Source organism: Mus caroli, unplaced genomic scaffold (genome assembly GCF_978045245.1).
Source record: "Mus caroli unplaced genomic scaffold, Mus_caroli_1 scaffold_8, whole genome shotgun sequence".
In the NCBI taxonomy this organism is placed as follows: domain Eukaryota; kingdom Metazoa; phylum Chordata; class Mammalia; order Rodentia; family Muridae; genus Mus; species Mus caroli.
Window position 1 is genome coordinate 17,604,899 of NW_028227263.1, and position 24,435 is coordinate 17,629,333.

At 47.9% G+C, this 24,435-nt stretch overlaps 3 protein-coding genes across 3 annotated transcripts; all 3 read right to left on the bottom strand.

Moving 5' to 3' along the window:
* Nucleotides 1-1,406: 1,406 nt before the first annotated feature.
* On the bottom strand, nucleotides 1,407-4,158 carry LOC147002846 (integrin alpha-X-like). Its single transcript, XM_085841277.1, has 6 exons — nucleotides 3,958-4,158; nucleotides 3,764-3,847; nucleotides 3,467-3,580; nucleotides 3,250-3,351; nucleotides 2,878-2,988; nucleotides 1,407-1,990 (listed from the first exon to the last, which is right to left on the bottom strand). Exons 2-6 carry the CDS (start codon nucleotides 3,782-3,784, stop codon nucleotides 1,892-1,894), a joined length of 447 nt encoding a protein of 148 aa, XP_085697403.1. The 5' UTR covers nucleotides 3,785-3,847; nucleotides 3,958-4,158; the 3' UTR covers nucleotides 1,407-1,891.
* On the bottom strand, nucleotides 3,928-18,194 carry LOC110298506 (integrin alpha-X). The gene is made up of 17 exons (XM_029479765.2): nucleotides 18,101-18,194; nucleotides 17,816-17,889; nucleotides 17,546-17,675; nucleotides 17,317-17,459; nucleotides 17,002-17,142; nucleotides 16,705-16,914; nucleotides 11,825-11,955; nucleotides 11,543-11,700; nucleotides 11,276-11,430; nucleotides 10,514-10,645; nucleotides 9,872-9,945; nucleotides 9,521-9,680; nucleotides 7,324-7,452; nucleotides 7,164-7,243; nucleotides 7,001-7,084; nucleotides 4,151-4,229; nucleotides 3,928-4,062 (listed from the first exon to the last, which is right to left on the bottom strand). Exons 1-17 carry the CDS (start codon nucleotides 18,192-18,194, stop codon nucleotides 3,928-3,930), a joined length of 2,109 nt encoding a protein of 702 aa, XP_029335625.2.
* Nucleotides 18,195-19,310: 1,116 nt separating this feature from the next.
* On the bottom strand, nucleotides 19,311-23,540 carry LOC147002847 (integrin alpha-X-like). The gene is made up of 8 exons (XM_085841276.1): nucleotides 23,415-23,540; nucleotides 22,705-22,810; nucleotides 22,165-22,268; nucleotides 21,806-21,876; nucleotides 21,541-21,655; nucleotides 20,038-20,168; nucleotides 19,763-19,908; nucleotides 19,311-19,515 (listed from the first exon to the last, which is right to left on the bottom strand). Exons 1-8 carry the CDS (start codon nucleotides 23,449-23,451, stop codon nucleotides 19,311-19,313), a joined length of 915 nt encoding a protein of 304 aa, XP_085697402.1. The 5' UTR covers nucleotides 23,452-23,540.
* Between the last annotated feature and the right edge of the window lie 895 nt (nucleotides 23,541-24,435).

A 24,435-nucleotide genomic window follows, 5' to 3' on the forward strand; every position in this document is an offset into this window, starting at 1 on the left:
TGTCCCTGGTGGAGAGTGCATCTATAGGTTGGTGAGTAGAGTGAGAGAAAAGACTAAGAGAAGATCTAGGTCTGGCACAGCAACTGCATGAGCTGCTGGACGGGAGTTAGGCTTGCAAGTGTAGAGATAACACAAGAGCAGTGAGGGCTGGGGAACTCAGCAGGCAAAGTTGATGCACAAGCTGCATGGGCCAGGCCTTCCAGTGTGGAGAAGGTGTGGGGTACATACGCCAGGGGCCGCATTATACCTCAATTCTACTCATCTCTTCATCTTCTTATTCACCCAACCAACCCACCAGTCCCACAAGTCCCACCCTACTTTTATGTGGTTTTGTTTTGTTTTGTTTTTTTGGTCTTGGTTTGTGACCCACTTGGTTTAAACCAAGGCAAGTGCATGGGCACTGGTATAGAGCTATCCACCGAGGTGTGGAGACATCCTAAAGACAATGACTTCTCTTCCAGCAGCCTTGGAATGTCATTCGCTCCTCTAAGTAGGGCAGGGCACCTTCTCTGAGTATTTACTAGTTCGGTTTTGTGCAGGCCCTATGCGGACAACTGCAGCTGTTCACAAATGCCTTAAGATAGCCTTTCACAACCCTCCTCTCTGCTGTTCAGCTCTAACATCCTTTCCACTCCTTCTTCTGTAATGTCCCCTCAGCCTTGAAAAGGGTGACATAAATGTCCTGTTTAATGCTGAGCACTCTACAGTCTCCTGGTCTTAGCAGCAAAACCAGCCATGAGTCTACATTATCCATACCCACCACAAAGACAGGCTGGAGACAGGGAGGGAAAAATGCCTCCTTATATAATGCTAATCCTCGAATGCCTCTAGACTCAGGACAGCATTTAAAATAACAGTGAAACTGCAGTTAACAGGTTTAAATGAAGGCACACTGCATTTGTGGGGAAAGCCATTCCTGGGAGCCATAAAATGGCTTACTTCCCTAAGAGTCAGTAGTCAAAGAGGTTCCCGCTGCCCCAAAGCCATAAAATCTATTGCCACTGCCTTAGTTGCCTGTTAGAACTCAATGGGAAGTTTCTACTGCTGGAGATACCACATGATGGCTGTAAGGCATGGGAAAACCAGGCTGGAACTGGGCTGCAAGCTCCCTCATTTGCTTTCTAGACAAGACTTGGGTGGAATAGTTTCTTGGGTCTCTTATCCATGCTCTACCTTGGGCAAACAGATGTTTGCTTATGTCCTCCCAAAAAAAGGCTCACAGCAAATTGGCATAGGCCTTTTCTGACCTAGAACTCTACTAGAGCAATGTCCCCTGCCCAAGGCAATAGGACAGTTCTTCCCAACTAGCAACGCTGATGCTAGAATCCAGTTCCATCAACTACATTGCCCAGATGTTGCCCAGATGTTTCCTTGCTAATTCAATTTGAGAAAGCTGGGATTAAACATCTCCAAGAAAAGCTACAACCTGGTGTTAACAATACTTTATTAGAAATGAGGATAACATGGAAGCATGGACCATCCAGGGCTAGCTGAAGCTCCCCTCCTTGAGATAGAACTCAATTCCAACATTGTGAAAGTAGACGGGAGGCACTGGGGTAGACAAGGATGAATGGCTGCTTTCATTCTTCATCACAGAAAGCTCGTTAGAGGCCAACGAAACAAGGGGCCACAAGCTGACTATGTGTTCCTGGGTAGAAATTCCTACAGAAGTTCTCTGGGCCATAGCAGAGACCCTGTGTTCCAAGTTTCTAGATAAAGTTTTGACCAGACAATGGCCCTTCCAAGTTAAGACACAAAGAGCAAAGTTGGTCTGGTCCTAGGAATCCTATTGCAGAATGCTCCTTTACCATTGGGGCTGACTTAGAGGAGAGTACAAGATCTGGAATACCTCTCAGATGGGCGGGTTCAAAGAAGATGGGGAGGGAAGTTCTCACTGGGCAACCTGGGGAGTTGGGGTCCCGTTTTCTGAGACAAACTGTCCATTTGCTTCCTCCAACATCTCCTTGTACTGACGTTTGAAGAAACCAGCCTATGGAAAAGAAGAAGAAAATCGGGATGAGGTGAGTGGTAGAAAGAGAGGGGCTGGGGTGCACAGTGAGTTTCACACTTTGCTGACAAGTATGAGGCCTGGTGATCAGATCTCCAGAGGGCACGTGAAGGCTGGATGGGCACGGTGCCCTGCCTGTAAGCCCAGAGCTCAGGAGGTGGAGACAGGGGATCCTGGAGCAAGGTGGCTAACTAGAATAGTCAAATTAATGATCTCTGAGTTCAAGTGAGAGGCCCTGCTCCAATATATAAGGTAGAAAACAATAGAGACAGACACCTAACACTTTCAGCTAGCCTTCACAAGGACATATGCATGTGTTCCCACAAACTCATGTGTACCTACATGCCCATGCATGTATATGTACATTCATGGACATACCATACACATGAGAGAGAGAGAGAGAGAGAGAGAGAGAGAGAGAGAGAGAGAGAGAGAGAGAGAGAGAGAGAGAGGTGGGGGAGAGATGACTAAAGGAGAACAAGGGTAAGCATTTCTGGAGCCCCTACTACTTTCAAATAACCTAGTACATATTATATCATTTAGACAAGGGCAAAATTATGTGGCTTAAATCACCCTCGAACTGAAAAAGACCAAAACCCAGACCAGCCCTGGGGCTTGTGTCAACATTTACCCCTGCCTAAGCTCATACTCTGTTCTTCTGTAAGGGACATACAAAGTAGAGAAGAGTAGAAAAGAAAAGGAGAGAGGTGTACAGGTGTCTTAGAGATAGGAGGCACAAACGAGAAAAAACTGGGTGGAGAGGGTTTCCTCACATGGTGTGTGCTGGTGATAGACTCCAGCATGAACTCTTGATCACCCTGTAGGGGGAACAGGATCAAATCCTGCTGTATGAAGGACAAATCTCTCACCTTGTAAAGTATAGCTGTGATGATAGCCAGCAGCAGCAGACCTCCCACTGAGCTGCCCACGATAAGAGGGATGGGGTTGTGAACTTTATACATCTCCAGCACTGTCTTCGTCTGGTGGAGATGGACTCATTAGAAAGCCTCGTGTCTCATGCTGTCTCACACTTTCCCCAGATTCCCAGCTCTTTCTATTCCCCCTCCCTTGCCAATACCCATGAATGCTTCCAAGCATTAAGCTACAGAAGCATTCATGCATTCTGAGGGTCTAGGAACCTTCGTCCTCTGTCCAGGCTGGCAGATCTGCAGCCAGCACTAAAGATTGAAGAACATTCAGAGCCTTCCACCAGCCTGGCTGCTGCCTGCCACAGTCACTACCTGGGCTCTCAGAAATGCCTCCTGTCCCGGCATCTGGGAATACACAGATGTGTTGAATGTGATTTCAGCCTCACTCAGGAGCAACACTTTTTTCTGCAATGTCTGCAAAAGATGGGGTGGGTCAGAGCTGGGAACTAGATCTGGGGAAGCTCAGGGTTCAAGGACTGCCCTGACCCAAGGATGCCCCGGACCCATCGGGCACACATGGTCCACCCACCTGACTGATCCAGCCGAAGCTGAGGTTGCCCTTCAGAATGAAGTCAAGCTCATCCAGGATGCCCAAGGAGGGGATGTCACAACGGAGGTGCAGGCAGTCGGCGATGGCGCAGTCCTGGGGACAGAGAAATGGTATCAGATCAGAGGAAAGTAAGTCTGGGGTGAGGAGACAGCACTAAGCTGTGGAACTCGACAGAAGCATGCAGGCCTCAATAGAACTGGTGCAGCAGGTGCCATTTGACATTCAGAAAGTGAGCTCTCAGGTCCTCCGATGTATAGCTTAATGTGTTTTCCTCACCAGCACGGGACTCTTTTGCATGTGAGTCAAGAGGTCAAATTGTGTTGGCTTGAGTCTATTCCGATAGCATTGGGTGAATGGGTTCTAGAAGGCAAGTAGAGAACCTGACTTTAGGCACAGCATGAGTTACTCATAAGTAACACAGGTGATATAAGCCAAGGGTATCAGTTAAGGAGCCATCGGTAGTCGTATACCTGAGGGTGGGAGACCGTCACTGTCCACACAGCTTCTCCCTTCAGCTCTACGGGCACCCAAAAGTTGATGCTGACTGGCACGTCTCTCTGTCCCAGATTATTCACCTGTACAGAAGGCACTGATGGCAGAGCCCACTCCAGGCTCCTCTGTCCCTACTTCCCAGTTCCCTCGCTTCCAAGTCCCCACACTTGCCTGGAATCTATGTTCGACCACACTGGTCTTCTCCTTTTCTGAGGTTGAGAAGTTAAGATACTTGGTAAACTGGTCATGGCTGGAGAGAGAGGAGTCACAAAGTAGTGCCTGGCCTCTTGAGGGAGGTCTGGCACTAGCACGATGAGACAAGTAATCAACTGGACTTGGGACAGCATGGAATGAGGTTTCAGGGCTGGCCTAAAGGAGGGTTTAGGGAGTGGAAGCAGCTTCAGGGTGGGCAAAAGGAACCATGCAGGAACAGCTACCCAGAGGGTATAGCTGGGGGAAAGGCTGGGTTGAGGTGTAGGGAAAAGACCTAAGTGCCAAGTCACTGACTTGCTGGAATAGCAGGGACCACTGCCTGCCCCATTTCTACACCTCTGCTGTCATTTCCATACTTCCTTCACATGTGGGATACGGTAAGTTTTGCTGACCACGTGTCCTGTCCAAGCTTGACTCCTAGGCCCTACATTGAGGTCCTTTCCCCTACTTTCCTTGCCTTTTATCACCTGAAGCTTTTAAGAATCCAATTGACTCTTCCATAGGTCTTAATGTAACAAAACTGCATGAGACATACTTGGGCCAAGCCTGGAAATACAGTAGCCACAAGGTCCCCCACATACCAGCTAATTCTGCCTCTGTCCCTTACTGCTCCATGTACATAGCCTTTGCCTATAAACTCCAAATTCTAACCCCCAACTCCTGCTCTTGAGGCAGGCTAGCTGGGCACAGGGGAAAGAGGGAAAATCTGCATGGGTACGTGATATAACCACAGAGCCACACTACAGCACAGTGCCATGTGCCTGCTTAAACAGTAAACAAGACCGTCCCAAGCCAACTAGGACTAACATGGCTGACGGACGGATCATAGCCAACTTTTCTTCATTAAATGGCATCTCCGTGTCATTAGCATACAAGATTAACTGTTCCCATCATGCATCCGAAGACAGACCCATCTAAGGATAGAAGGGGGAAGTAAACCCTACATGGGGGATTTTCTCTAGTGCAGTTGGCCAGTTAGACAAGCTCTCCAGAATGCCGGGTGACACTACTCTCTCATGAGAAGCTTGCGCTCCCACTCAAATGTGTGCTTTTTGCTCTGTAGAAAGCCCTCCTCCCAATCCCTTACCTCTCTTGGGTCTGAATTCTTTCTCTGATGGTGACCTGGAAGCACTCAGTAGAGGTCTTAATCTGCCCTGTCTTTGACATTTGCCCAGCCTTCACCCAATGGAAACATTCTTAAGTTTCATTTTCCCTCTGCTCAAAGAACTCCTCCCTAATGTTCCCAGCTGCCCTGGGGACCTAAGTATGACTGACCTGTGGGACCACATAGGTCTACAAGTGGTATGTCCTATCTGCGGCTCCCTGCAGAGTGCCACGACATTACCTTTGTATACACACATAGAGCATGCATCTTTCTACCTGGAGAACCCCAAAGATGCAGAGCAATGAAAGAATGAAAGCATGAAGAGGCCCTCACATTAGGCGGTCCCATAACAGCATGGATTAGTTACACACAGGAGCTCAACAGATGTTTGTTTCTGTCAAATGAATTCATGGTAGCTGTGCACCATGTCTGACATAAAGCAAACATTGAGAAGCTATCTGCTGGATATTCTCTGCCCCTAGTCCTAGTACCTCCTCCCATCATCCTCGGCCACCCTGAGGCTCTATCTGCTCCCCTGCTTCCCTGAGACCCATCCTTGTCAGGTCTATCTTATCCCTAATCTCCATGCAAGGGGAAAAGGAGTGGTTCTCAGCCTTCCTAATGCTGCAACCTTTTAATTCAATTCTACATGTTGTGGTGACCCCCCCAACCATAAAATTATTCTTTTGCTACTTCATAACTAATTTTGCTACTGTTGTGAATTGTAATGTAGACATCTGATATACAGGATATGATACTCAACCTCCAGGGGGGTCGTGACCCACAGGTGGAGAATCTCTGCCCAATGAGCTATATCTGTTTCTTATGAAAAAAAGAACAATTTTACGCAAACACCAAAGGCCCTTGTTAAATTCACTTTTGGTCAAGTCCAACACCATCGACACCAATGTTTCAATGACCCTCCTTTGAAAGGACCTTTGTCCTGTGTTAGGAACCTACTGCTATAGTTGCATCCTGAAGCCCCGCCCTCTCTCCACATTTAGGTTTGGCACTCTGAGTGGCACAGTCAGGAGGTAGTGGAGCCTTTGGAGGATGGATCCTGCTGGGAAGGTTCTAGATTAGTGAGGGAGTGCCCCAAAGGAGACTATAAACCCATAATTCCTTCCTTCACATTCTCTTTTGCCTCCTTACCATGAGATGAGAGTATTCATCATGATACATCACCATAAACCCAAAGCATTAGGCCAATGAACCATGGACTAAAACTCCAACTGTGAGCCTAAATATGCCCCTTCCACTTATAGGTTGCTTCAAAGTCTTATAGTGATGGAAAGCTGATTGACATGCCATCTCACCAAGGTTACAGAACCAAAGAACAGTATTTGTAACCTCCATCTCCACTTAGAACCTCGAAGGCAAGGGTGTGTGTTTCATACATCCTAGAGAACCCAAGTAAACCCTGTGGATTTGCAAAGCCTTCTGAGACCTGTAACCTGTATTAAATATATGCTGATATGGTAATGATTTCACAATTAGTACCAAAACTAATTGTGAAATCATTACCATATCAACAACAAACAGCCAATCACAATCATCCATCAATAAGCATGCACAGTTATCAGCATCATCTCCCACTGGAAAGAAGGGCAGGGACACCTAAAATATCCCAGATGATCAGTGGTGACCCTTGCATTCACTGTTTCTAAGTGAAGAAGAGCCACTCTGAGGTCCAGGGAACGTACCTGCTGATCATGGTGTACACCGCGTATTTTACTGGAAGCTCCAACTGGAAGGTGGTTTTTTGGGTCCCAGGTACATTATTCTCACTGGGAACAGAGGAGGAGCACGGGATGTAAGAATCAGAATGGGGAGGACACCCCTCCGAGGGGGGCTGGCCCAGCTTACCTTCTCACTCTGGCTCTTAGAAGCAGCCGGTCCCCCAGCTCAGCTTTGGGGGAGACGTCAAAAGTTGCCAAAAAAGTCATCTGAGGAAGAAAGTAAAGAGGTCAGAGAGGAGTGAGAGAGGATGGGGACAGGGGACAGAGTGTGCAGGAGCGAGGCTGACCTGTGAGCCTCCACGGAAAATGACATGTCTGATGCTACAGCTGGTACTCCAGAGGCCCTGACTCCTGTCTGGGGTGCTGTCACACATGAGGTGCAGGGAGTGCTGCCCACGCCGCTGCCACTGCTGGTTCTGGTTAAAAGCAAGGTTGCACAGGAGATAAGTGTTTGTCAGTGTTCCAGAGAGACTGCGATCTGAGGACAAAGTGCTTGAGCATCGACGTCTGGTCAAACCTCCTCTTGTGTAGAAGGTCTAGTCACTAGAAACCCTCACCTTTCATTTCTTGTTGGGTTTTTATTTTTCTTGCTCTTATTGTTTGGTAGCCTAGGCTGTTCTAGAACTCACTAGATAGCCCAACCTAGCCTCAAACTCATGGTGATCCTCCTGCCTCAGGCTCCATCCAAGTGTTAGGATTATAGGCGTAAGCCAGCTTCTTGATACTTTTCAGGCCTTTACTGTGGATAGTTTCAAACATACTCAGCAGCGAGGGTAGACTAGCAGCCACTGTCTCCGTCACTCAGTAGAAGTTACCAACATTTTCCTCTTGTTCTCACAGGTTATTCTCTTCTTTTCTCTTCTTAATAATTTAAGGTACTTCCCATACGTCATACTGTCTTATCCCAATATATCTCAATGTCTACTTGACACCAACAAGGTTATTTTTAATATAACCAGGAGACCTATCAAATCACATGCCACAGAATTAGCAGAAGACCGCCTGATATGGCAATCATGCTCTGTTTTCCTGAGTTGTCTCCTAACTGCTTTATTTTTAAACTGCTTACTTGTTAAATAAATATCTGACAAAGACTCACACACCACACTGGGTTGTGTGCCTAGAAACACCATCACTGCTTGCACTCTGGGAATTGCTTTTCCTGGTTTATTTTTCACACGTAATTAAAGTGTGCTCCCACTACGGGAGGCTAGATCACAAAACATGGCAGACCTGAAAGGCAAATATATGTGACCAGCTCGAACTCCCACTCAAATAAACCTCGTGTAAAAAGATATTTGGGGAAGAATTGGGGAAATTTGACTATGCTTTTAAATGTCAAGAATACTTCACTTTGTTGGGTGGCATAACGACTTTGGGGTCACACAGCACATGTTGCTGCTGTTCAGAACCCCAGAGTAAGATGAAGAGAAAGCAATGGTCCAATGTCTAGTACTTGGTTGAAAATATTTCAGCAAACAAAAGCAACACAGGTGTGATGGCGTACACCTGTGGTCCCAGCACTGGGAAAGTTAGAGTAGGAGGATCAGAGTTTGGGGCAAGCCTTGGCTACTTGGATTTGAAGGCAGCCTGGGCTAAACAAGACTTTGGCTCAGAGACAGAGGAACAGATGAAGCGAGAGTCTGGGTGTTGCTTGTTGTTGGCCCTTTTGATGGTGCTTTTAGGAAGTTTTGTTTAGCTTGGACCACTTCAGTAAAATTGTTTTAACAATAAAATTTTTGAAAAACAAAAACCAATTCTGCTTCTTTAAAACTCTTTATGGTCCCAGTGCTGTCTTCTAGAACCCTGTGAGTGGCTGATATCGTCAAGGTAGAACTGAGAGTCTGGGGCAGAAGCAATATGGTCCATGTAGCTGAAGCATTTCCCTCTGCCTTCACAGAAAAAATTTCCGTCAAGCCCCAAGCCAGAGTGACCAGTAAGTTAATTTTTTTTATTTTACAATATTAAGTATTTTCCAAGTCTGGTGGTATATGCCTATGTTCTTAGCATTTTGGAGGATGAGTCAGAGGATTGTGAACTCAAGACCAACTCCATAGTGAGTTTTAGGCCAGCAAGTCTCTGTCTCAAGAAAATAACAACTATTGCATGCACACAAGACAAGGAGGCCAAAGACAGACGGGGGATGGCACGCCTGGGTTCTGATACCCGGAAGAAGTACTATGGAACCAGAGGCAAGAGTCTAACAAGATATCTTGCATGTGTCAAGTCTCTTCTATCACCATGTGGTTTCTGGGTCATTAGGCTTGGCAGCAAGTGCCCTTTCCTTGCTGGCCCTGGAACTCACTTCTTATATTCAGTATCTTCAAAACACGGTCCCAGAAGTACAAGACCCAGACAATACAACCTCACCATCCAATCAAGACTGGCTAAGATCTCTTGACCAACCAGAGACTGCTAAGCAATGGTGGCCACCCAGGCTGAGCTTTGAACCTAGGACAGGTCTATACTACGCAGCCCACTCACTTTCTTCCGAAGGAATACTTGGCCTTCTGCAACTCGTCTAAAGGACAGACCCATGGGGTAGAACAGAGTGACTGTGGTTCCATAAGAATCTTCTCCATCATTAGACACCGTCACATCTACATTCAGCTCCAGGTCACTTCCCACCACCAGGGTCTTCAAGCTGTGTGTTGAGAAGGAAGAGATGATCCTGTGACTGAGGCTAGAAACAGTCTGGGGATGAAATGCATGGTAGCAAGGTGAAAGATAGACAGGAGATGCTCCAGATGAGCGTGTGAGTCAGCCAAAGGCTGGAGCCCCAGACCCTGGGAGGGAGGCTGCCCACTGGGAAAGATCTAGCGGGTAAGAACTCACTCTGGGAAGCCAAATATGACACTAAGGTCATCCTGGCAGATGTGGTCAGCTCCACAGTTCTTCTCAAAGGGAAGCTGAGAAAAGGGGGACATGGGAATTAGGAGTGGGGCCATAGGCTGATCAAGCCATGCCCACATAGGGCAGCCTCTTCCCAGAGCAAAGAAAATACAAGTTCCCTACCACAGCCTCTCTGTGACTCTCTAGCTCCCTAACAGATACCAGGCTCTTGGGCTTTGGCAAAATGGCTAGCACTGTTCTTATTCCCCCTGAGGAAGTTCACAGGCTCAGGTTGCCAAGCCCTAGCACAGCTTCAACTAGACGTCCCTCCTGTCACCTCCCCATACCCTTGTGGCTGCACATTCTTTTCCCATAAGGCAGGATCCAAGATGTCCTCCTCTTGCTGTCCAGAAACCAGAGATTCAGACCAGATATGAACTACTTACTCATCAGTCACCTGGCATGAATCCTTCCCATCCTCTGAGGCCAATAAGAATGGGTCTGCCCTCTACCTTGTAGGTCTGAACTCTCTTGAGGCCCATCATGCTGAGATCTGTCCATACTGTTAATAACTTTTCTAATAAATATCTTACCCAAGAAGACAACCTGCCTTGGGGTCCCCAGCATTATAAATAACAGACTCACAGAGGCCGTGAAGTACGTTTGGTCATCTACAGCCAGCATGGGTTGGAGATTTTGTAAGGAACTGATAGGCACACCAACAAGAGAAAAGTTGAGGCGAAGAGTGATCGGGGTCACAGAGTCCTCCACACAGGCCTAAGGGAGAGGCATTTGAGGGATGGTTCCAAAGGAAATTCCTTGCATGATTACTGGCAATATCCTATCTCTGTATATGCAAAGGGAGTAAGAGCAATCCTATCTGTAGCCAGTAAGTGCCTGTAGTTTTTCACCAAGGTGGAAAGTCTGGCCCACCCTCCCCTCCCCCTTAAAGCTCTCTCACTTTATTCAATGGCCTCTCTGAAACCTTTCTATTCTCTTCCCTGGTTTTCTGTCTTTGTAGCATTTATCCCTACCTGACATTCACTATCTAGAAACTTGTTTTGGGTCTCCCATCATCACTGGGGTTTTGTCCCCTGCTATGGGCATGTCTCTCTCAGTGGACAGTCAGAAGTATATGCTCAATAAATGCCTGCATGAGTCAACCTGAGGCCACACAGCAGCCCTGTTCTCTTCCCTAAAATCCATCAGGGTGACCCTTGGCGGCTGTACCAGCCAGAGTCATTCATTCGCTTATTTAGCTAGCAGGTATTAAAGACAGCCTGCATGCCAGATCTGGGGCTAAAGCTAGGCCACAGGAAAGCTCAGAACATGCTGTGTTCTTTCTTTGCTGAACTTGCTTCCAGTTCCCAAATGGCCTCTTCCCACAACCTCTCTGGGTCCTCTCACCGGGAGAAGCAACGTCACACTTTCACAGTGCTTGTTCAGACCAAGAGTTTTAACTCGAGTCAGAGCCCGGGACTTTGTCTCCTTGAAGATGACCCGGGGACTCAGACGGCCATGGTCTAGAGCCAGATCAAAGGTGACAGTACTTTGGAGGTCACCTGTAAGGGAAAGTGGAACACAAGGACAATTGAGAGGTCCAAAAACTATGTCATCAAGCAGAAGTCCTGGGTCAGAGGCTTCCCAAGGTCAGATCAAAAGGAAGAGACTCACCTAGTTGGGTCTTGGGGCTTTCATGAATATGAAGGCAGACAGTGGCATCACCCACTGTCTGCTCAGGGGTCACCTGCTCCTGACACTCAAACACAGACCTGGAAATCTCTGCAGGTGTGAAGTAAACAGTTGGTGACACTCTAAGAATCGGTCTGGTCCTGTGGGCAGAACACTGTGCTGAGGAAAGGTTCTTGCCCACAGGGACCACAGCCTCTAGGTAGGAAGAAAGGTCCTAGCCTGGACCTACGGTGGATGGGGAGTGTCTGAGCAAAGTTTGCTCACCTGAGCAGCAGCACGTGTCCCTTGGAGCCCACGGCCAGATCCACCAGTCCATCCCGGGTGAGGTCCTGGCCCCCACTCAGTGACTGCCCAAAATATTGAAGCCTGGAGGAGATCCGGGATGCTGAAATCCTCTGTCCAGAAGAAAAAGAGTCTGTCTGAATGAAAGACGGCTACGGTTTAGCTATGGCTTGTTTCCTCAGTGGGAGTTACAGGCTTTGCCAAACCCTTCCAAGCAGTCTGGTGGAACTGTGTTAGTGGCAGCCTTGCCCTCTGTGCTAACTCATCTCTATGCCAACGACACAAGCTAGAGTCATGTGGGAAGAAGGAAATGTAAAGAAAATGCCTTCATATAACTGGCCTGTAGGCAAGTCTGTAGTGCATTGTCTTGATTGATGATAAATTGGGGTCGGCCAGCACAATGTGGGCAGTGCTACCCCTGCACGGGTGGTCCTGGGTTCTATAAGGAAACAGGATGAGCAAGCCATGGAGAGCAAGCCAGTAAGCAGCACTCCTCCATGGCCTCTGTATCAGTGCCTGCCTCCAGATTCCTGCCTTCTTTGCATTCCTGGCCTGACTCCCCTCAGTGATGGACGCTGATATGGATCTGAGAGTTGAAACAAACCCTTTCTTCCCCAGGTTGCTTTTGGTCACGGTGTTTTATCACACAAGAAAAACGCTAACTAAGATACTGTCCAAATAAATGATTAAGTGGGCCTTATACAATTCATGTAACTCATAGAAATATTGTAAAAGAACAAGACTTCTCCCTTGACTAGACGTGGGGACACAGGACTGTACTCCCAGTACTTGGAAAGCACAAAACAGAAAAAGCTTTAGTTCAAGGCCAGCCCGAGCTACATAGTGAGATCCCTTATTTAAAAAAAAAAAAAAAGACCCTTTTCTGCTCTTCCTGTCTTCCTATCTTGCCATAAATTCTCTCCTTCTTACACATGCTCCCGCCATCTGCCATGATGGAGTGAAAAGAAGGAAAAACTCATTGTGGGTCAGTGAATCCAGAATCACTGTGGGTCAGTGAATCCATAATCACTGTGGGTCAGTGAATCCAGAATCACTGTGGGTCATTGAATCCAGAATCATAGTGGATCAGTGAATCCAGAATCACAGTGGGTCAGTGAATCCAGAATCACTGTGGATCAGTGAATCCAGAATCACTGTGAGTCAGTGAATCCAGAATCACTGTGGATCAGTGAATCCAGAATCACTGTGGGTCAGTGAATCCAGAATCATAGTGGGTCAGTGAATCCAGAATCACTGTGGGTCAGTGAATCCAGAATCACTGTGGGTCAGTGAATCCAGAATCACGGTGGGTCAGTGAATCCAGAATCACGGTGGGTCAGTGAATCCAGAATCACTGTGGGTCAGTGAATCCAGAATCACTGTGAGTCAGTGAATCCAGAATCATTGTGGGTCAGTGAATCCAGAATCACTGTGGGTCAGTGAATCCAGAATCACAGTGGATCAGTGAATCCAGAATCACTGTGGGTCAGTGAATCCAGAATCACAGTGGATCAGTGAATCCAGAATCACTGTGGGTGGGTCAGTGAATCCAGAATCACTGTGGATCAGTGAATCCAGAATCACTGTGGGTGGGTCAATGAATCCAGAATCACTGTGGGTCAGTGAATCCAGAATCACTGTGGGTCAGTGAATCCAGAATCACAGTGGGTCAGTGAATCCAGAATCACTGTGGGTCAGTGAATCCAGAGTCACTGTGGGTTAGTGAATCCAGAATCACTGTGGGTCAGTGAATCCAGAATCACAGTGGATCAGTGAATCCAGAATCACTGTGGGTGGGTCAATGAATCCAGAATCACTGTGGGTCAGTGAATCCAGAATCACGGTGGGTCAGTGAATCCAGAATCACTGTGGGTCAGTGAATCCAGAATCACTGTGGGTCAGTGAATCTAGAATCACAGTGGGTCAGTGAATCCAGAATCACTGTGGGTCATTGAATCCAGAATCACTGTGGGTGGGTCAGTGAATCCAGAATCACGGTGGGTCAGTGAATCCAGAATCACAGTGGATCAGTGAATCCAGAATCACTGTGGGTCAGTGAATCCAGAATCAGAGTGGATCAGTGAATCCAGAATCAGAGTGGATCAGTGAATCCAGAATCACTGTGGGTCAGTGAATCTAGAATCACAGTGGGTCAGTGAATCCAGAATCACTGTGGGTCATTGAATCCAGAATCACTGTGGGTGGGTCAGTGAATCCAGAATCACGGTGGGTCAGTGAATCCAGAATCACAGTGGATCAGTGAATCCAGAATCACTGTGGGTCAGTGAATCCAGAATCACAGTGGATCAGTGAATCCAGAATCAGAGTGGATCAGTGAATCCAGAATCACTGTGGGTGGCACCCCAGTGACATCTATAATTGGCTGTAAACCTGTAAGACATGTTGGCAAAGAGAAAGTACAGAGTGGTGTGAACTGGATGCACCTTCAGTTATTCTCCCTGAGGCACACATCTGCTTTAGATCTTCCATAGTTAAACTATGTTAACAATTATAACAAGCACGGCTTACCGTAACAACATAATGTACCAGGTGCTAGTCTGAGCGCTACTTAGGAACACATATGCTCAGTCCTCGCAATAGCAGCTAGGTGTGCCTAGTTCATTCTACCATGATCACCAGTTTACAGACAAGCACAGAGACATGTGTGTCCTGGTCCCTTTTTCTTGCCACTGTGACTAAGTCCCTGACTAAACAACTAAAGGAGGAAGGATTGACTTGGCTCATGGTCTTAGGTCACTATGACTGAGAAGGTGTGGGAGAGTAGAGCTGTTCACAGAACAGCAACTAGAAAGAGGAAGAAAAGGAGATGGGACATGGCGGGGGTGGGGGGTGGGGCACAATGTAGCCATAATGGTTTTGTACACTGTGTAAAGTTTTCCCTTGTAGTAGTCAAATGCTGAGTTCTCTGCCCTCAGATCTTGTTTCAATCTGGACACAACACTGTCATGCACATACCAAGAACCCTTCTGTCTGTAAACAGTTCTTACCATTTATTCCCTGCCTTGTCAATAAATGCTGATCACCCAATGGCTGGGCAGAGGAGAGAATAGGGTGGGATGACTGCCAGCCAGGGGAAAGAGAAAGGGAGAGAGGGAGATTCAGATCAGCCAGGAGGATGGAGGAATCGGAGCCATGAAGAAAGGGTCCAGAGAGAGACTGTGGAAACACACCTGAAGCCCCAAGAGCCAGGCCCATAGTAAGAAGCCAATACATTGGATCATAGCTATGAGGTAATCAGACGGGCTTAGAGGTTAAGGGAGATTATTTAATGCTCAGCTATTGAGATGCTGCTTGAAATAAATCTTGGTTTCTCTGTGTGGCTACTGAGGACTTAGCTTAAGGGAGAGAAATACAGCTTCCAGATTAATACACTGCGTACATTTATATTAAAAATAATTCATTTTATAAAACACAGAGGTTTTACTAATCTCTTAGTACTCCTGAATTCAATCTCCATTAGCAAGAGTGTCACACAGTCCTAGCAGAATTACAGGGCTCTTCTCTGTCCTTTTCTGGAAGATGAAGCAACCATTTTAAATATTCACACACTGAACAACAATTCACCTCACAGCTCTGTGGCTTTTTAGTGTTCAGAGCTGTGAAAACATTTCCGGGATCAATTTTAGAATACTTTGTCACCTCAAAAAGAGATCTGACAGCTGTTAGAAGTCACCCCATACTGTCGTTTCCCCTTGTGCCCAAGCTTGCACAACCAGTCATCAACCTGCAGTCTACAGATTTACCTATTAGAGACACTTCACACAAATGTAGCCATGCAACATCTGATCCCTTGTAACTGGCTTCTTTTAGAATAGGATTTTGAGACTCATCCACACAGCCTGTTCATGGTGAAGTAACATGCCATTTCATGGAGAAATGTTTAGTTTATCTGCTTATAGGTAGATGGGCATACGGGTTGCTTCTACATTTCATCTATTAATCATGAATAATGCTTCAAAAGGTGTTCTATGTAGTTTGTATGAGGACATGTTTTCAGTTCTCTTGTGCTAGAATTGTCTGATCATATGGCAGCTCTATAAATAATCTTCTGAGAAATTAGCACATTGTTTCAAAATAGCCACATCATTTCCCACTCTCACTAGCAGTGTCTGAGCCTGCAGCTTGTCCTGGTGACTGGTGACCCTCCTGATCCCAGCTGTGCTGATGAGGGCGAGGTTACACCTCACTGTGGTGATGTGTCGGCACCTCACAGGGGATGATGCTAAGCACTCGGCCTTTGGTGTGTTTGCTGGCCTTTGTTGAAAGTCTCTGAAGAAAGGTCAGCTGAGATGCCTGCGATTTGACTGCTTTGACATTTACCCAGGAAAGCAGCCGTTCCTTCTAAGGGAGCACTGCTCCACTGTGTGGAGGGCTCCTGCCCAGGTAGCTGGAAGGATCATCGATTGCAGGAATAGAGTGAAATTGAAGAGTATTTAAGGAGATGAAGAGACAAGAAAATTAGCATAGCGAGAAAGCTGGTGAGCAGGAAGAAGCGACTAGGATGCAGGATGCTGAGCCAAGAGACGAGAATCCCCCTAGTTTACACTGAACCTCATACTTACCAAGCCACATCTATGAAAGAGGTTCCCTACCTAACTCAGGTACCTAGCATGGGTTACTACAGGTACAGTTTGGAAACTACTCAAGTATTGAGTCTCAAGTCAAAGCCTAGCATGCAGAAGTTAGTCATCTCGTGTCTCCATCATGTGTGTTTTACCTTCTGCAAAATGCTCAGTGCTAAGCCAAGAAATAAACAAAGTCACAGAAGAGAATTGTTGTGAAAGAAATGAGAAACAAAGAGGAAGCTACTGTAGACTTGTGAGATAGTGACTGGGCCTTACCTGGCTGGGTGAGGGAGCGATGTCCTGTCTCGAGGCTCCATGAAATATGTAGACAGCACCTCTGTTCTCCTCCTCTCCGGGTGCACCAATAGCCACATCCGCCAGACTGTCCCCATTCACGTCCCCTAGCACTGTCAGAGCCGCTCCAAAGCGGCCCCAAGGATGGCCCTGCTCCCCATGGAGGGTGGCCCCACAATGCCACCTGCTCCTCTGCACAGTAAAGGCAGTGTCAGACCCAACCTGGGCAGACCTCCACCCATACCCAGATGCCATTAGCCAGGCCCCTTAACCACTTACCACACCGGGCATGGGGCACACTGACACCTGCCCCCCTCGGGTGTGCTCATAGTAATGGGGGGCTCCGATCAGGACCAGGTCAGTGCTGCCATCTCTATCCATGTCCACAGAGCAGAGAGATGCTCCAAAGTAGGAGCCGATCTGGGGGAGGGGAGGCACAAGCCTGAAATCATCTAAAGATGCCCCCTCTGGGCAGGTCCTGCCTCTCTCCCAGCATCACAACCTCCTCCATAGGCCCCAAACCCTGCCATCCCCTTCTCCACCCTGGCCACACTGCCCAGTCTCACACTCTGCTCTGGCTTCTTCCATACCAACCTGTGTCCCTCTGACTTCAGACTTGGGCCTCCAGTGCCTGGATTCCTGGGTAAAGATGACAACCTTCCCCGTGTGCTGGTGGCGAGGGGCCCCCAGGATCAGGCTGTGGACCCCCTTCCAAAAGGCCAGTTCAGTGGAGTAACCTGAGGGGTCCAGACCTCAGTACCAAGACATCTCCTGTCTCCAGGCAGCTCGTCCTGCCCCTTCCCCTCTCACAGCCGCCTCTTACCCATGTAAGCGTCCCTCATGTCCTCGTTCTCCTGAGACATGTTGATGAAGGTGGGTCTCATATTTGAGGGGTACAAGAAGGCACCTCCAGACCAGCTGAAGCTTCCCACAGCCCCCAGAACTGGTCCATCCTGGAGGGAAGGATCCCAGGGCTGAGCAGGATGCCAACCTGACCTCCCTGGTTCCACGCACTTAGCTAGCTAGCACTTGCCTCCCCAGTGCCCCCCTGTCCACCAGCCTACATCACTAGCCTTGACGGGGACCAACTCACAGGTGTAAACACAGCACTGAAGCCCTCCTGGGACATCTCCAATTCAAAAGAACTGCTGCTTGGTGTCTCTGTACCTGGGGAAGGTAAGGTGTGTGGCTTTCAGGAAGAAAGACATTTCCCAGGTCCAGGGAGGCTTCTTGGGAGAATCTAAGATCGGAGACCCACAACAAGGAACAGTGCCTAGCTCATGAGGGTCTAGGTTCCAAAAGGGAAGTCCTACGCCTGAGGAGAATTCCTGAAGATTTCTGAGGATTCCTGAGGCAGGGAGCTTCATTGCTGACTTACCCTCAATGGCAAAGATCTTCTCCTTCAGCTGATTCTCAATATCCTTCAAAGCATCAAAGTTCTCCACGCTGAATACGTATTCATGGGAAGGCATCGATGCAATGGCCTTTAATTCTTGCTTGGAATGTGTGTTGTAAAAGGCCTTTCCTACCTGTCCCCAGCGAAAACCAACCCAGTGAGAATGGAAATTCTCCTAGGCCTGTATGTCATGTTACTGCTCGAGTCTGAGAACTCCCCTGTGGGTCCATGTTTTAAGCAACTGGTGTGGTGGAGCTTGGCTGGCTGAAGTAGGGGATGACCTTGTGAATGTAACCCTACAACCACCCCCTCTCTCTGGCCTCCTTTCTGGTCTTCCGCATGTGAATTGCTATGACATCATCCGACCACCACCATGGGCCCCACCCATCCTTCTCCTCCATCATGGAATGAGACCCTCCAACACTGTGAGTAAAAATAAATGATTCTATCCCAGAAGAGAAAGAGCGTAAGGGCTGGAGGGTAAGGGGAAGTGCTGTGGCATACTGTCTTCTGGACATGAGCTGACTGTTGCATTTATGAACCTTATACCAGCTGTGATTACCATCACAAGACCCACATAAGATCAGGCCAGCCCCTAAAGTCCCACCCAGATGGGAGAGATGACATCCAAGCCCCATCCCTTGGAGTTATTTGTACTTCATAACTGGCAGGGTTGAGTCATCCTCCTTTGAGACTATGGTTACTAGTAAGGTTTCCAGTGCTCTGGCAGCTGACAGAGCCACAGCCATGAACATAGAGCAGCAGTGATTGGACTTGGTAGGTTGTTTTTTAAAACACACAAAGTTAGGAAAGTGAGGGGTCGGGGGACACCAGGGATAGTCAAGGGGAGAAAAATAGGAGACAGAGGGGGTATGTGATCACATCTCGTTGCATACCTGTATGAAACTCTCAAGGAATGAAAAATAAAATAAAAGACATCTCTCCCTTAATTGTTTATGTTGGATGCTTTTACTACAATGAGGCAAACATGGCTAAGGCATTACCTGCACTGTCACCCACCAAAAACTCTCAGTCAGCCTTGGAGATTCTTTCTAAATAAGGTTCAAATGACATTAGGGAGTTGAAGCAATTGGGTCACAGGTTCCCAGGCTGAAGGAGCCTTCCCCTGGTTCCATATATCTAAGGCAGCAGGAGATGAGAAAAGTGCTTTCTACCTTTAGCGGAAGTTGCTTCAAGAGGAAGTTACAGGAGGAAGTGGTGGGAAACCATCTTTGTGTCCTACCCCAATTGCATAACGAATGATGCCTGCAGCCTCTGCCATGGGGATGACACTATCATAATTCAACTTGTCCCTTTCTTTTTTCCCATCAGTGATGACAATGAGGACCTTGGTGGCATCTTGCCGAGCTCCACTTTGGGTGGTGAACAGTTCTGTTCTATCAAGAAAGAAGAGAGTCCGGAGGTCTGTAGATAAAACTACACTGACTTCTGCTGACTGTAAAAATGGGGATATAGCCTTTCTTGTAGGAGGCCCCACTCCCACTCAGAAATCCCCAACTGACAAGGGCATCAACAGGCTACATTTCAGGTTCTTCCCATTTCTTTCTTGGAAAGGCAAATGAGGCCCAAAGGGACCCCTGGATACTCTGGAAAAGGATGCACGGGAAGGAGGTCTCGACTCACATGACGTGCTTGATAGCCGAGGCTGTGTATGTGTACCCTCCTAGCTGTCTTACAGAATCCAACAGACTTAAAGGGCTTGACATGGAGATGAAGTCGTTGAAAGTAAAATGTACTCGGAAGTAATGAGAGAACTGCATCAGGGAGAACTGCGAAAAGCACAGGGGAGTGAAGGCTAAGATTCCCCAGGACTCCTCAAACATACCCAGAGAGCCTTCCCCGCAGGCCCTGTGTGCCTTCCCAGCAGGCTCTGGGTCCACATTTCCTCAGGGACTCACCCGTGTGCTAGGTCTCTGAAGCTGGCTCATCACAGCTTTAACAAAGTCCAGCATTTTTCCAAAATCTGTGGAACTGATGCTACCCGAGCCATCAATCAGGAACACGATGTCTTGGTCTTGCCTTGGACACTCTAGGGAAGGATGTTGCCCTGATTCTCCAAGGGACACTCACAAGATCTCCTGGCTTTTCCTGAACTCACTTTCCCAATACCCTCCACCCACCTCAGTCTGACAATCACAGCCCAGTTCCACTTGTGAGTCCTGTCCGTGTCCAGAACCTTCCTTCAGTCCCTAATGCGGACAAGGCCTTTGAGTCTCACAAAGAGACTATAACTGTGAACGACCTACCCCAAGCCAGCCCAATAGATAAAAAAATGCAAACATCTCCTGTCCCAGTAGCAAGAAACTGAGAGCCTTCTCCTTCCACATAGACTGTTCAGTTTCTCCTCAGAGGCCAGCAACAGTCTCTCCCTACAACAGTTCGGGAAGGGCCATAGTCTGTGGCCAGTCCCTGTCCTTACTGTTTAGTGCTGCACTGGACTTTTGTTAGGTATTTTCAATATCATTCCTGGTAAGAGCCACACACTAGCTCTGTCTTGTTCTCAGTTTCAATGCAGGTTCCCCTCCAGGGCAATATTAAAATTGTTATTCAGATGAAATTTTCCAGTGCAAGGAAATGGGCTCTACCCTCTAGGTTAGCAGTGGGACTGTGGTTCTTAACGCAGCATTCTTTGTCTCCCCACAGAGTGATAGTGGAAGCACCCAAGAAGATAAGGCCCACTAACCAAGTCTGTGACCTCTGTGAACGCGCCTACCACTCCTCCCAGACTTCCCTTTCTGTGTCTCTCAAAAAACAGACAAGTGTTCTGACATTTCTGTCCGTAGAGTCTAAATCCAGGGGATTTGTGTAAGAGATGCCCTTCCATTTCTCTAAGGGCCTCAGAGTGAGCATGAAAGCAGAAACCAGCCTTATCTGCGGTTGGAAAAGCCCACACTCCTTCACCTCATCCTCCATCTCCATCAGCACCAGAGAAGCCAAGCCCCATGTCTTGACCTAGTAAACATGCACACACACACACACACACACACACACACACACACACACGCAGAACTATGTGCATCCAACTCAGCACCTTCATCAGCAAGTCCCAGATGGTTCACTAACCAGTTACTGGAAAATAATCCCTTCACTTTCGTTCTAAGAATAATAGCAGCTTATATCATCAGCACCATGATGTCAGGCCAGGCACTGTACCAAATGGGTCACCTTGTGTTGCTTGCAAAGTTCCACCCATTACTAGTCACATTTGACAGATGCAAAACCCAAAATTCAAAGACAATAACAGACTAGGTATCAGGGCCAGCAGGATCTCTCCAGCTGTGCCGTCTGGCAATGTATTTTCCAGATTTTCTCTTCCTTCCTCCCTTTTGGAAAAGAGTCTGACCCACCAAAGCCAAGATGCACAGGTGTGGATTCCCCAAAGGAGCTGGTGGCTTGCTTACCTTGCTGTGCAGTTGGGAAGTTCTGTTTCTGCTGGAATGGTGAACTCAGTAGAAAGCAGAGCCCTGTCAAGTATGTATTCTCTCTGCATGTGTGGTGCACAGTAGGACCACAAGCCTTGGGATAGAGAGGAATGATGAATGGAGCTTGTTCTGTTGGTCTACTCTTCAGCCCCTGCACCTCTCACCTCCATAAAACCCCCAGCCCAGCAGCCCCACGTCCCTATTCCTGCCCTCAAGACCTTCTTGTAAGACCAAGAGCTCTCACCAACAGCCGGGAAGGGTTGGTGGCAGCAGCGAGGGACAGGCCCAGGGACATGTTCACAGCCTCTGGGGGCACTGTGGAGATAGACATGTGCATAGTCACCCTTGAGGACAGAAGACGTTATATAAGAGATGAGTGGGTCTCACCCCCCACCTGGCTAACAGTGAGGTCCCTTGGGTAAAGCAAACATCCAGATTATAATGGGGCTGCAGCATAATGGGGGTACAATGGGCAGGCCCAGGAGCTTGTCTGAGGTTGAGTTTATGAACATAGCTGCAGCTGCCAAGTGGGACTCCTGGGCTCTCCACAGGCCGCATAGCCTAGGAACTCAGCATCAGGCCTGAGGCAGGGCCGTGACTCACCCTGGAGGGAGATGGGCTCACAGTTGCCTGTGTGATAGCCACATTTGTAGAGGCCACCTCTTTGGTTAGTGGCTTTTATTTCCTTTGGCGCTCCAACCACCACCCTGTGGGGAGACAGAGAGAGAGCACTGCAGTTAGGAGCCAAGACAGAGAGCTGACAACCGCTGGAGAATGGGGGTTCAATTTAAATACCAGGTAGGTAGTATTTTGTTTTGTGCTTTATTCTCTCCTAATCGAAGTCCTCCATTTCTGGCATCTAGGTATTTCATAGACATGTGTTAGACGGACAGACAATTCCTTGTAAGTGTACAGTGACGTCTGAAGGAACACCCTGTGGTTTGCAGGTTGGAGAAGCGCCCAGCATTTAACAGGCACTTGGTAAATGCTATCTGAAGTTATCCTAAAGGCCTGTTTTCAGGAAAGCATTCATAACACAAATAAAATTGCCACATTCCATAAAGAGAAAGTACGCAGGTGATACCACTGGAGTGTAGGGCTGGGGAGGGACGGGACTCTGTACAGCTACCACCAAGTCCTCACCAGGAGCTATCATACTGGAGCACACTGTGTCCGAACTCAGCACCGTCCATGTGAAAATGTGTCGGCTTTTCTGCGTCCAAGTTGAAGCCAAGACAAGAAACAAACCCTGAGGAAGCATGAGAGGCTTCAGAGGAGGTCCCCTCCCTCTTGGCCACCTTCCTGCCCTCCTCAGCTGCATCTCCCAAGATCCTGACTCCCTTGTCTCCCTTCCACACTCAATACCCACAGAGGCCCTGGTCCTGGACTCCAGACTCATCTCTCGTCTCTCCTTCCCCTAGTTCATGAATTACTTTCCACTGTTAAATTTCAGTTCTGTCTCCACAGATTGAGCAAAAGAGTTTGAAGACACACATTTTCCCCATCTCTATCCATGGGGCTTTGATGAAGGAGAACCCAGGAAACATGGAAACCATAGGGGAATTCTGAGATCACCATGCAGTGTATGTGCTCTGCCTACTTCAGAAATCTGTGGGTTGTCAAGGCCAACTCGCCTCACTCTCAGGATCTCTTGGGTTCTCCCCCCAAATGGCCTCTTTGATATTCTCTCATTCTCCAAACTCCAGATCCAAAGCCCTTATGTCTCAGTTCCCCCGTAACGCCAAGTCACTCTCCTTACCAAGGTCCTGATCTCTCAACCACAGCCTCCATCTCACGGGCCTGACTTACTAGGAACAAGTCCCCAGCCCCTCTTCTCCGGGGCCCAGGCTCACCCAACAGCAGAAGAAAGGCTATCCAGGTACAGCTCATGACTGGAGAACAGAAGCAGGCTCTGAGCAACTTGGAGACAGCTGCCAAGTCACCACAGAAGAAGCAAATGAGAAGAAAGGTGGTCAGGAGGCCAGAGACCAGGAGGGAAGTTGTCAGTGTGACTCAGAGGAGGTGGGGGCAAACTGAAATGAAATGGATAGAGTGGGGACCGAGGCAGCCTACACTCTTCCAGGGAAGGGTTGCTCTACTTGAAATGACTTGATGACATATTTTTCTGGTTCCTCAATTTTTGCCCGGATGGAGATATGTAAACTCCCGGATTGTCTCATCCCTCTCAGACTTTTGTACTGGCAGAAGTTTCCCTTGACCTTGAAGTGTGAGTCAGCCACAGGAGGAGAGAGAACAGTTGACGGAGTCCTCCACTTCTGGCCTGGAAGTAGACTAAGAAGTAAGCACATGATCCATGTGGGGAGCACAGGCTGGCATTCATTCATTCACTCATTCATTCAGTGGATTCGTCATTTGCTCAACATAATCAAGAGGGCTGGTCTGAGCCTTTTGCTAGGTATAGGAGAAACATAACCCAGAGATCAGTGTAAAAGCAGATGGGTGAACACTAAAGTGGGCCCTGTGAGAAAAGAGGTACAGAGAGCGACCACTAGAAGTATTACTCAGACTGAGAGGACCTCAGACTGATTTCTGGGGGAAGTAGCACTTGAACTGAGTCTTCAAGGCAGCCAAGGTCAAGAGAATACTAAAAACTGGATTTCAGAAGCAATGGATATGTTCATTAGGATTATCATCCCTTAAACCTTATTCTGGAAGATAACCCTGGCCCACAGCTGGCCATTAGGCCCTTTCTCCTATCAAGAACCTGCCTCTGTCAGGCACTCCAAAGAGGGGGGTGGGGTAAACATTGTATCACAAGTTCTGGTTCTCATTCCTCTCCCAGGAAAAGTTTGATTGTGTCAGGTCGCCAGAACATCCTTGGATAGCAGCAGCCAGCAAAGAACTGGGGTGCTA